Source organism: Brachycentrus maculatus, unplaced genomic scaffold (genome assembly GCF_059751285.1).
Source record: "Brachycentrus maculatus isolate JH-2025_06_01 unplaced genomic scaffold, ASM5975128v1 h1tg000065l, whole genome shotgun sequence".
Classification (NCBI taxonomy): Eukaryota; Metazoa; Arthropoda; class Insecta; order Trichoptera; family Brachycentridae; genus Brachycentrus; species Brachycentrus maculatus.
This window is the reverse complement of record NW_028280819.1, coordinates 1531086-1544865: the sequence shown is the minus strand read 5'-3', so window position 1 is coordinate 1544865 and position 13780 is coordinate 1531086. Positions and strand designations below refer to the sequence as shown.

At 33.8% G+C, this 13780-nt stretch overlaps 1 protein-coding gene across 17 annotated transcripts in view; it reads left to right on the top strand.

Annotated features, from left to right (window-relative positions):
- Window positions 1–13780, top strand: part of scrib (scribble planar cell polarity protein) — a 327417-nt gene that overhangs the window by 151436 nt on the left and 162201 nt on the right. For 11 of the 17 annotated variants that reach the window (XM_088256718.1, XM_088256722.1, XM_088256716.1 and 8 more), the window contains one exon: window positions 1970–2095. The exons of the other annotated variants lie outside the window; for them this stretch is intronic. In XM_088256718.1, coding sequence (XP_088112844.1) covers window positions 1970–2095 — 126 coding nt within the window. The remainder of the gene's footprint in view (window positions 1–1969; window positions 2096–13780) is intronic. 17 annotated transcript variants of the gene reach the window in all.

Genomic DNA, 13780 nt, shown 5'->3' with positions numbered 1-13780 from the left:
TTTTATTTTTAAAAGAGAAATATTTGTGATATTATTATTCACACAAATATTTCAATTTCAAACTATTTCTGTGAGCCTATGCGGCTCATTATTAGAAACAGGTATCACATTGTGGTAGAGTGGGTTCGAACGGAGAAACTCTGACTTAAGAGTCCGCGACACTAACCACGGGACCACAACCCGACACACGACACACGACGATTATTTGTTATATCGAAATCCTTATTTTTTAAGACAGTTCAGGCATCTATTCTGGAAGGGTTATTGATGCTCTTTTCAATAAATCTCTATTCACCCAAAGGTCAATAACTAAAAGACACATTAATGACCTTTTTCTTAACTCATCGCATTAAACACTTATGCACCAATCTTTTATATGAATGTCAATCTAAATGTGAAAATGTATAGAAAAAATTCTTTGCTATTTTTGTATTGTTTTTAATCATGGGTTAAAAAATATCACCACTGCATTTGTTAGTTTATTTTTGCCCGAACGAAGACAATACTATAAATAACAATAAATATGCATGAACTTTGAAAACAAATATAAAACATACTCCTGTTTATTTTAATTCCTTTTAACTAGGTTTTTATATGAAAAGCTGGAAAGAGCTGTTTGAACATCGTCCTCTTATTACCTTTCTTCATAAATAATTCTAAACCTAATTAATCAATAAATACAGATATCAATGTGTTATAGCGAAACACATGTCGCATGGTGATACCGTGAAGTTAATGTTAAATCTATTAGCAAAAACATCAAAAGTGTTAGTTATTATAAGTTTTCGAATAAATTGATTTACTTAGATGGGCGAAGGGTAGCCCTGAGTGTGAGTCTAGAGTAGCTCTGGTATTGTATCACAAAGTGTGGGTCCGTGTAGGTCTTTGAATGAATGGACTCACTGGATGGGTCAGGGATAGCCCACTAGTATGGGTCTGTGTGGAACTCGGAATGAATGGACTCGCTTGATGAGTCATAGGTAGTTCTCTGTATTAAGTCACCAAGCGTGGGTCCAGGGTAGCTCACTATAATGTGTCACTAAGTGTGGATCATTGAATGAATGAACTCACTTGAGGGGTCAGGGGCAGCTCACTGTATTGTGTCACTAAGTGTGGATCGTTGAATGAATGAACTCACTTGATGAGTCCGGGGTAGCTCACTGTATTGTGTCACCAAGCGTGGGTCCGGTGCAGCTCACTTTATTGTGTCACTAAGTGTGGATCATTGAATGAATGAACTCACTTGAGGGGTCAGGGGCAACTCACTATATTGTGTCACTAAGTGTGGATCATTGAATGAATGAACTCGCTTGATGAGTCCGGAGTAGCTCACTGTATCGTGTCACCAAGCGTGGGTCCGGTGCAGCTCACTATATTGTGTCACTAAGTGTGGATCATTGAATGAATGAACTCACTTGAGGGGTCAGGGGCAGCTCACTATATTGTGTCACTAAGTGTCGATCATTGAATGAATAAACTCGCTTGATGAGTCCGGAGTAGCTCACTGTATTGTGTCACTAAACATGGGTCCGTCGCAGCTCACTATATTGTGTCGCTAAGTGTGGATCTTTGAATGAATGGACTCACTTGATGGGTCAGGGGTAGCCCGCTGCATTGTGTCACCGAGTGTGGATCCGGAGTAGCTCACTGTATTGTGTTACTAAGTGTGGGTCCGGGACAGCTCACTATATTGTGTCACTAAGTGTGTATCATTGAATGAATGAACTCACTTGATGGGCCCGGGGTAGCTCACTGTTGTGTCACCGAGTGCAGGTCCGGAGTAGCTCACTGTATTGTGTTACTAAGTGTGGGTCCGGGACAGCTCACTATATTGTGTCGCTAGGTGTGGATCTTTGAATGAATGGACTCACTTGATAAGTCAGGGGTAGCCCTGTATTGTGTATTGTGTCACCGAGTGTGGGTCCGAAGTAGCTCACTGTATTGTGTTACTAAGTGTGGGTCCGTGTAGGTCCCCGGGGGGCTCCTGGCGGCCCTAGAGCTGGGCCGCCCCATCTCGGCTGTGCGGAAGCTGTTTGCGCCGCCCGCGCCCAAACCTTCTCTACAAAGGCACTCGCCCATTACTAATCTGTCCGAGGTACATCACTACGGCCCGCAGTACATGTTCATGCAGCATTGTTGTTGTCACTCATGCCGTATGCAGTATGCTGTATGCCATATGCCATATGCTACCGATCAACAAGTCCGTGTCTCATGTAGCTAGCGACAGCTATTTCAATTATTTGCTTCTTCAGACCCCCTTTCTTACATCATTTATTGATTCATCAAGTAGATGTTGTAACAGCAGTAGAATATCAAACTTTATGCGTAATTCATATTATATTAGTTCAGTATTTCATGATTGTAATATGGAGGAGATTCAGTGCTACCTTTGATAAAAAAAAAATTCAATTTTGCATGATCAGAGTTAGAGCATTTGATTGTATGGCTAAATTTCTTTCATAAGCTTGTTATTTTTTCAATTTCACTAATTTTTTTGGTCACTTTTTGGTAGTATCTATCCATTTTTAATTTTAATTTTATATTATTTTTTGACATCTCATCAAAGATGAAGAAGAATATGGAAGTCTGGGCATTAACGGGGTTAACAACCGTCATAGGCTGGTGATCATTTTACACACGTGTAACATTCACCAATTCTACCCATTATTGACAACCACACTACTCAAATTCTTGGAAGTTCTAAATAAGTATATATGAACCAATTTCGAAACATTGTTCTTGAATCACTAGAACTTCTATAGAGACATCTATTGGTGAGATGAAAACAAATGTTATGACTATTTCTTAAAATCTATTACGACATGTGTTTTAATGCTTTCTGCATGATTTTCAAACACCTTTTACAGTAAAACAATGAGCAATAGGTCCTACCCCCTCTTCAACCTTCAACGTCCCAAAGATACAACTCTAGAATTTAGACTCAGCTTTGCATATGGTGTTTGAAAATGATGCAGAATACATAGAAACATGTGTCATAATATGTTTCATGAAAAAGTTGTATTAACCATGTTAAATATAAATTATAAAACTACTTCTAATTTTATGTGGATATTGGAAGTAAATGTCAGAAAGTACAAATAATCAAACGTTAATATCACTTGATTTTTTACTATTCTTTAAAAAAACAGTTCATCAAATTGTTTATTTAAAAAAAATATAAATATTTTTGTTTTTATTATTTACACAAAAATTTCAATTTCATACTATTTCTGTGAGCCTGAGCGGCTCATTATTAGAAATAGGTATCAAATTGTGGTAGGGTGGATTCGAACCGAGAAACTCTGACTTAAGAGTTTGCGACACTAACCACGGGACCACAACCCGACACAATTTTTTTTTTAGATTTTTCTGTCGTTATCAAAAATAAGTGACTGTTGGATTAGTTACATACAGAAATATCTTGCAATGCCTTCTTTATGAGGAAAACAGCAAATTGACATAGTTGTTATCTTTGAAATACAGAAGGCATTATATTATACTTTTATTTTAATTAGGTTATGCTTACCATATATTTTTTATTTTTAAAATTCCTGCATGAATTTTCCGGAAGCACTATCATCATATAGTAATAATAAAAGTAATTTGTATTCTCAATATTTTGAATATTTAAAGCATATTTACTTTGTGGTTCATTTTTACTTATTTTTTTACAAAAATTTTAATAATATTAGTTTATAACCACTTACCGAGATTTTTATGTCTACCGGTTTCGAGACGTACCCGTCTCTTCGTCAGGACAATCACTACCACAGCATGCAAACAATACTACCCTTCACAAATAGTGCTATGGTAGTGACGTGTAGTATTGTTTGCATGCTGGTGTAGTGATTGTCCTGACAAAGAGACGGGTACGTCTCGAAACCGGTAGACATAAAAATCTCGGTGAGTGGTTATATACTAACATTTTTAACATTTTTGTAAAAAAATAAATAAGTAAAAGTAATTTGTGTTTTATTTTAATGTTTGTTTTTTTTAACGTTCTGTCTTGATCGTTTTATGGTATCATATTTTATATTTTTTCAGATATTCAAGCATGGTTCTTATCCCAGTATCTTTCTTCTTGTGTACTTTTATAATTGACACGCTGACTAAAGAATCTCCTACCCGCCTTATATTATTTACCCATACTTTTCTATTGTATCTTAAATAAATCCCAGTAACTTGTTGATTAATTATTTCATTTGATACTTGGGCTGATGTAGATGCTGCGGTTTACTATAAAATAGGTAAAAAAAAAACACAAATAAAATATGGTAAAATGATTGGGTAAAATCAGTATGTATTTGAACAGATATGACAATGTTAGAAATGAATATATCGATAAAAATTTATTATTTAATTTTCATTCACAATGGGGGGATAGTTGTGACAATAAATGGTACCTATAAAAATTTGTTTAATCGTTTTAGTGCTGAGATTTTTTCTTATACATATCACTCACTCCTTTCAACAATGTCATATATGATAAAAACGTGATTTTTCAGGAGATTGTTTTTAAAGTTTAAGAATATAATGGAATGTATTAAAAATAAATATCAAGTCACTTTTTGACCTTTTTACTGTGCAACAGATCTTTTTAGGTAAAACCTGAAGGTTTTTTCTCCAATTGAAAAATATTTTGTATATTTAAAAAAAATAATTAAACAACACTTTCTGCCCTGTAGCGGGTAAATATTAAGTTGAAAATATGCCGCTTTTGCTGGGATATAGTACACAACTGAAAATTGAAGATTTTTTTATGTATGATGTTATTGAAAGGAGTGAGCGATATGTATCTAAAAATTTCTTTTTTATGGGGCGTGTACAAAATCGACAATATTTTTCTCAAATATTGACCGATTTTAGTATTTCTTTCTGGTATTGGTGGAGAACCTATCAAACTACTCAAATAAAACAGCATTTTGTAATAAAGATGCAATTTGAGTAAAAACATAATATTTTCATTCACAAGAATATGTCACCTATCAGCGGAAGCTAAACTGGCAGTGCACAACGAAGTCCTGGTTCTAACTCTAATGTATGGAAGTGAAACATGGAGTTGGCAAAAGAAGGATGAAAGTAGACTGAATGCAGTCAAAATACGATCTCTCAGAAAAATGTGCGACAAAACGATGTATGATAGATGTTCGAATAGTGAAATAAGGAAGGAATGCGAAGCTGAGATAAGCATTATCGATAAAATTAAGAAAGGTGTGTTGAGATGGTTTGGACATGTAGAACGAATGAGTGAGGAAAGAACGGTAAAACAAATTTATGAGGCGAATGTTAGTGGGAAAAGAAGCAGAGGAAGACCGAGAAAAACATGGCACGATCAGGTATGCCAAATACTTGAAAGTGGTCAGGTTAGGAGTCGTAACAATTGGGGGGTATGTGTGAGGAGATGCATGAACGTGGAAGAGGCGAAGAATGTTTGCAAGGACAGAGTGGTGTGGCGCTCTATTCTCTCTGCCTACCCCTGCGGGGAAGCGGCGTGATGGTTAGTTAGTTAGTTTTGTAGAGAATTTTAGAGAAAATTTTTAAGAAATCCACCAAAATTTTCTATATTTCACTAAAAATTTATTAAATTTGTGAATATTATTGACGAATCGGAACTTAACAAACGCACACTTTGCGACACAAGCTCCCAGATCGACCGCCAAAACACACTGCCGTCATTGTTAGTATATAGATAGGCCGTGCTTTTGGCAAAGTATGCTAGTTGATATATCGATTCTCAGCACTCTAACGGTTAAAACCATTGGCTCAATAAAAACTGGTTGATTTAGATATTTTTTTTTATTTAGCAAAGACCTTCACGAAATGTATGTAAGATTTTTCCCGAATCGTTTCGCATACTAAGATACTCTTTGAAAAACTTCAGGAGAGTAAATTTTCATTAACCTTTATTTTTTCATTAACTGATTCGGCAGTCACTTTGTGGTAAAATCTATCCACTTTCAATTAATATCTTACTTATTCGTGGTATTTACTAAGTAAAACATTAATTAAAAACCTTTATTTTGACAGTATTTTTAACAATATATAATTTTTGAGTTATACGAAGGGAAAATCACACAGTTAATGCTTCAAATATTGATTATATAGTACCTTATAAGTTAAGTTGATGTTATTTTTTTACTCGTAGCGGTGCATAGGGTTTGAAAAAATACTGCCTCATATGGTTTGGTTTTGAAATATAAACCAACTTGTGGGATTGCGTCTAAAAAATCTGGCCAGGAGTCAAATTGGCTGCTGCCGGCTCAATATCAATCTTATTTCACTTATTTAATATGGCGCATAGTGGGGACGAAAAATTATTGATTTATATCCATTGTTATGGTTAGGATGACAGCGTTATAGGGGAATAATGGGGTCCATATGTATATATGGTTCATGTCTGCCTCAGTACTGTGCTGGCCATGAGTCATCGCCCCTCCCCCATGCCTCAATTGGCCACTTGATTACATTTGTACTCATGACAATTCAGAGGGCAGTTCAAGTTCCATGTAATGAAATCAAATTCAATTAACCCTTTTCCTGATATGCCTGTACCACATACAGGCCAAAAATTGGCCTTTACGGATTGGCTTTGGAAATGGCTCAAACTTATTTTACTGTAGTAATGGCGATAATAGTAGATTAAAATGGAGTTATAGGCTTTAAATACTAGATGGAAAACCTTTGGGTATCTAAGATCAGTCTTAAAAGTGGCTAAAAATTCTCATATTTATTTAAACATTCAATCAAAACATAAAATCTGAAAAATATTGTGATTTGATGCATTATTTCAATATCAGAAATGAAAAAAAAACCTGCCCTTTTTAAAATAAAATATTGTTAAAACGTTGCGTACTACGCGACGTGTATAAAAAATGAACACTCGGTCGCATGAAAAAAATAGTCATGTTTTGGAGAATCCTGCAGTACGCTGCGTAGATTCCGTAATGTTTCGTGACGAGACAAAATAGTACCCTACCCAATAATAAATAACACACCCCAATATAAAACAAATTCACACCTACTTATTATCATGTTCGAATCTATACAAATTTTCATTCTTCTGTTTTATCATATACTATGTCCTATTCCAAAAATCTGTATGAAACTATAAGTACTACTTAAAAGTAAAATCTGTCATGTGTAATGGCGGCAGCCTTAAATCTGTATCAATACAGATAAATCTATATATATGGCAACACTGGTAGCACCATCTGTTGAACGTAAAAGCAGCACATGCAATACTCAACGTTGCTTATGGCAGACAGCGTGTTTCTCGACAGCTGCTAAAATATTGTATATCGTAGTATTGGAGTTTTATGTCATTAGAGGTGGTGTTTAAAAAAAAAGTAATGCACGAAGATGATAGTGGGGCCCTCTGTAAAAAGGTGAGTAAATTATAGGTCAAGGGTATCGATTCAAAGGGTTGTTTATGCTTCACCTGTTCTATATTTGATTAGATTTTTAGGCTTCGATTTTTAGGCTTCGAATCCAAAAGGAAGATACATAGTGAAGATAAAACATACAAGAAAGCACCCCCCAGCAAAGCACACAAATCACAATTAACACACATGGAGCCACAAGATCCAAAACACAAACATCAAATCAAATCTAACACATATCTTTTTTGGTCAATAGATCTTTGATTATTTTGCAATATAGTTATACAACCTGCTTCCATCATCCATAAAGTCATTAAATAATGAAAAGTATAAAAAAAAGTTATCCAAAAAGGGATAATGGAGATGGGTAGATCTGAAATAGATCGTATCATTCGTCCATGTCATTAACATATTTTTTTCATATAATTTCATAAATAAATATTATAAAATGTATTTATTGGTTGGTGTTTAATTTGTAGAACTCCGTCTGTGTTTGATTTAACAATTAATACATAAATTAAATGTGCCCCTGGCACTCATTTTTCTCCAACTTTAGCTCGATAGAAATGAAAGCTCACAAGTAAAGTTAAATTTCTTCTTCTTCATCTTCTTGCTCAATGCTGAGCGTCGTGGTCTTCTGGAATGTCAGGCACTTGGTGCACAAGTCCTCTCCATTCTTCCCGGTCCTGGGCCAACTTGATTTGATGATTCCTTTATTTGGTCTGTCCATCTTGTTGGAGACCGTCCTCTTGCCCGCTTGCCTTCAACTGTACCTGTTACTACTAGTTTTTCAAGACTCTTCTCGTTTTTTCTGGCGATATGCCCAAAGTAGGACAGAATCCTTCTCCTGCAAGTCGTGGAGAGTCTTTCTGTCACTGACAGTTCGCGGAGAATGGAGACGTTTGTGCGTCTTGCAGTCCAAGGAATGCGCAGCATCCTCCTCCAGCACCACATTTCAAACACATCCAGCATATGTCTTTCCTTTTTCCTCAGTGTCCATGTTTCCACTCCATACAGCGCAATGGAGAATACAAGAGATTTCACTAGACGGGTTTTCGTTCTCCTCAGTATGGACCGATTTTTCCATATCTTCGCCAGACTAGACATTGCTGATTTTGCCATTCCAATTCTTCTCCGGATTTCTGCTTCACAGCCTCCGTCTTTAGAAATGAGTGCACCTAAATAGATAAAGTCGTCGACTTCTTCATAATCCCTTAAAGAATTGTTCCAAGTTAAATTAAGTTAAATTTAAATTAAGTTAACATTGAAGTTAAATTTATCCAAGCTAAAAATTTGATAATTGTTGGTTTTATTACTCTTTGAGATCATTAGCCCGATTGGACATTGAACATTCGCATAAACGATTGCAAAAATCTGAAGAGTTGCAAATTTTGACAAAATCTGTGAGTCGAATAGCGACTGAATCTGAACCACCCTCCCGAATTACGCACAATGAAAATAGTATGATAAAGCAAGGTGTTGTGATCTTCACGAGGCAGTGGTCTGTGGTGAGTACTTCTTTCGTATAGTGACGCCCGAAAAAGTACGGAAAAATTAGAAAATAAATATTAATCGTGCTATAGATCCCTAACTGACGTGGTGAACAAAATTTTCAACAGTGAAAAGTGCGCACGTTTTTTTGTTCATTTCTTTGCTAAAATGTTTTTCGTGTCTCAACTTGATATTAAAAATCTATCGTTCTTTTTTATATTAAATATCGTATTTTAAAAATATTTTTTATTAATTTTCATTTAATTTGTAAAATTCAAATAAGTGCAGTAAAAAGCTCATTTGTTCGTACATTATTCCTAAAATCGATATACATACGAGTATATCCAATAACATTTAGAAAATCATGCTCCCTCTGTCAATTTTAAATGCAAAACTTTTAAAATTCCATATGAATTTCGCCCGAAATTTGAGGTGAAATTTCGAATAAGAGTAAAAAATTGTGATTTGAAAGAAAAACAAATTCGGTAAAAATAATGAAGAAGTTTTTTACGTGAAAATTTAAACAAACAAAAAAACTAAATTAAGAACAAAAAATAACAACGAAGCAAAAAAAACGAATCATTTTGGAAAATAGTACTTTTTTTTTACATTTAAGTTTTACTTGGTAAATACCATTATTTCTTATAATCTATTGCGACACTTGTTTCGATGCGTTCCGCAACATTTTTAAACAACGAATGCATCGAATACGTGTCGCAATAGATTTAAATAAATAGTGGTATTTACTAAGTAAAACTTGAATTGAAAAATATAGAAAATTATCATATCGTGCTAGAAATTATCACTGTGACTGCCGAATCAATTAATGTTTTTTTTTTTTAATTTGTCAATTCGTATGCGAAATGTTTTTCGAGTCTCTTCAATCTTGTATTACGTTCTTACTACTGCTACTGCTACTACCATCACGCCGTTTATCAGCAGGGATAGGCAGAAAGGATTGAACGCCAAACTCTCGTGTCTTGACATACACTCCTCGCCTCCTTACGTTCTTAAAATATTCAGTTATTAGTCATATTACGTTCTTAAAATATGTTTTCTTTTTTAAATGTCAGTAGGTGTGTACGTGAATACATTTTAAATTCGTAATGTGCATTTAAAAGCTTGAGAGAACATATTTATTACACTTTTCATAGCATTTCTTTCATTGTATTGCACTCGTATTGTTATTAGCACCATTGTTCTGGTAATTTATTTTAAAACTTGCCGTACCTACGCGAGATCGCTTTGTTAAATATTTACGACTATACTCTATAATATACTCCCTTTCACTTAAAGACGTTAGTTGGCATAGCATATTGGCGGTAGTCAGTTTTCATAACGCAGTGGTTAGCGCGTTAGGCAACCGTGCTGGAGGTCCCGGGTTCGATTCCCAGGGGGCGGGGTCGAATAAATATAAGTGAATTTTCACTTTAATATTCATTCAATATCACTCTGGACTGGTGCCTGAAGCGGAGGACTGATCACCTTTCCTTCATATGTTAACGATCAAGTTAACACTGCGTTTATATGATGCAGTGCCCTATGCACCATTGGGGTGCGGATAAGGGTTCCAAGATTGTGGATAATGGAAGCAGGTTGTACAACTTTATTGCATAACAATAAAAGTTATTTTGACCAAAAGAGGTACGTGATAGATTTTGTTTGATGTGTTTCTGTGTTTTGGATCTTGTGGTTCTATGTACGATTCAATAAAATGTGTTGATTGTGATTTGTGTGCTTTGCTGGGAGTTGCTTTATTGTGTTATGTGAGAGAAATTCTTAAATACAAATACAAGAAAAGTTATAGCATATACTTACTATTTATTTAATTTTATATTTATTTATTTGGCAGTCACCCAGTGAGAGGATGTTTTTGCCAGTGTCAAGTCTGATTTTCATTTACAAACAAAATAATTATAAAAATAATAAAAATTTATAAAAAAATCACAGGTAAAATGCGTTTAGTTTTATCATTTTAGAAATTGTGACCGCAATTCTAGAATTTTAGGTTATATAGTTTTTTGACTGTCACAATTGCGAGAGGAATTAGCGGGAATTTTTGTTTAACCTTGTGATACATCTTTCATGCATCAACAAGAAGGCCTTTGATATTAAAACACACTAAAGCCGCTTGTGCACTACACGGAATTTTACCGTCCGGCAGTCCGGTTTTGAAAAATGAAAACGACTACGACAGTTTAGCGTGATCGAATTACGCGCAACGTGTTCACGCACCGATCAAGAGCTCAGATCCGAATAAAGATGGACAAAGCACAAGCCAATCGTCGTTTTAAAATATATGTATTATTTTTTTTAAAATCAAACATAGCTTTTTTGAGTCTACTAAGTTGTATTTTATTTACAAAAACACATAAAAAATTAATATTGTGACAATTGTTTCGCCTAGTTATGGGATTTTCAAACGAATGTGAAGTTCAAATGGACTGACGGTCCTTATGTATCTATACAATTCTGTGCCGTTTTAAAACGCTAACTGACGTGCCGGACGGTAAAATTCTGTGTAATTCCGTGTAGTGGACAAATGCCCTTAGTGTGTTAAGCGAAAATGCGTAAATTACGCGCAAATTCGTTGATTGACGCGGAAAACACGAACGATTTGTATTGTCCGATCAGAGCGATAGTAAAAGTTATATTATGCTTTTCCAATTGGTGTGAATAAACTCTCATAAGCCATCTCCCCCCCCCTTGGGTATTATATTCCGAGTGAATGTTGATTTTTCTTGGATTATCATAACATATTTTCCATTTTGCTACCATATTACCGATCATTTCTCGTATATCGCGTCCGCGAAATGTACGCGCCGCGCGTAGTGAAATTGTAGGCGCGAATTTTTCGTGTTTTTACTTGTGACAATGTGCTTTGATTGGGAATTATGTTTTTGTTTTCATGTAATACTTTTTTATTTTTTTCAAAAATAAATACCTTTTTTAATTTTTTGTTTAATTTAACAAAAGTAACGTTTTGTTTTTGGTATAATTTTTTAATTTTATCAAATTGACTTTTTTGAATTCGGAGTTTTTCGTCATGGATATTATTGACTTAAATTGCTTCGATTTTTTATATGTTGTACACATAAAGAACTTCCAAGAATTTGAGTAGTGTGGTTGTCAATAATGAGTAGAATTAATGAGTGTTACACGTGTGTAAAGTTATCACTTAAACCAGCCTATGACGGTCGTCAGCCCCGTAAAAGCCCAAACTTCCATATTCTTCTTCATTTTTGATGAGATGTCAAAAAAAAATATGCTTTGATTGTGTATTATGTTTTTGCCTTCAAGTTATAGATTCTTTTTCAAAAATACATATATATGTATTTTTTAAATATATTTATGTATATTTAAAAATATTTCATCAAAAATAATGTTTTGTTTTTGGAATAAATTTAAAATTTGATCAAATTGACTTTTTTTGAATTCGGGACATGCTCCGATTGGAATAATGATTTTGATTTCAATGAACAGATTTGTTTTTGGAAATAAGTACTTACTTTATTTTTTGTATAATAATTAGACAAAATGAATGTTTTGTTGGAATAAATTTTAAATCTGATCTAATTTACTTTTTTTGAACTCGATGTTTTTCGTCATGGCAACTTAGCGTACTTTGATTGGGAATAATGATTTTGCTTTCAAATAATAGATTCTTTTTTCAAAAATATTTACGTATTTAAAAAAAATCGTCATACTTTACTTGTAACATTTTGTCTTTGGAATAAATTTGAAATCAGATTTAATTTACTTTTTTGGAATTCGAAATTTTTCTTCATGGAGTTTTGACTAAACGTGCTTCGTTTGGGAATGATTTTTTTGCTTATATTAAAAAGTTTTTTTGCTGTTGAAAATATTCGCTTTTTTATTTTTTGAAAAAGAATTTGTCAAAAAAAAAATTACACCAATAAATACCATTTTAAAAGATTCCCATCCGACCTAAAGTAATAAAAAATACAACTTTTGAAATTAAAAATAAATATATATCTACTTATTATTAAAAATATTGAACTTAATCCTTTTTTTCTCTTTCATTAATGACATTAGCATGTCGCTCACTCCATTCAAGAAACGTCATTAATCAAAAAACTTGATTTTTCAGGAGAACGTTTTTAAAGTTTAAAAATATAACACAATGTATTAAAAATAAATATCAAGCCATTTATTGAACTTTTTACTGTGCAACAAATATTTTAAGGTGAAACCTGAAGGTTTTTTCTCCATTTGAAAAATATTTAGTATATTTAAAAAAATAATTAAACAGAACCTTTTCTTCAAAATGCAAAAACAACACTTTCTGCCCTGTAGCGGGTAAATAGTAAGTTAAAAATATGCCGATTTCGCTGGGATATAGTACATTTCCTGGGCATTCCGAAAGCATGCACAACTGAAAATTGACGATTTTTGATTTATGACGTTCTTGAAAGGAGTGAGCGATGTGTGTAATCCATTTGAAGTAGTGTAGAGTTAACCTGTTACTAGCTGACCCATTTATTAATCACGGATCATATGAACATACTGTTTTTATTTAGTTACTCCATACATTAGTAGATTATTGGTTACATTGTATCACATAAAACACATTTTTTGGGTTAGTCAGTTTAAAATTTCTACTTGCACCTTTCGGCTGCTTTTACAGTGACCATCTTCTGATTGGTTGTGAACTTTCAGTTCGCACGCTGGACATGATTTGGTCAACTGAAAAATATGTTCTCATTTATTAACTAGGGTAGATTTTACCACATAGTGGTAAAATCTATCCATTTTTAATTTAAGTTTTACTTGGTAAATACCACTATTTTGTAAAATCTGTTAAAAAAATTATGCGGAGTTCATTGAAACCCATGTCACAGTGGATTTTAAGAAATAGTGGTATTTACCAAGTAAAACTTAAATTAAAA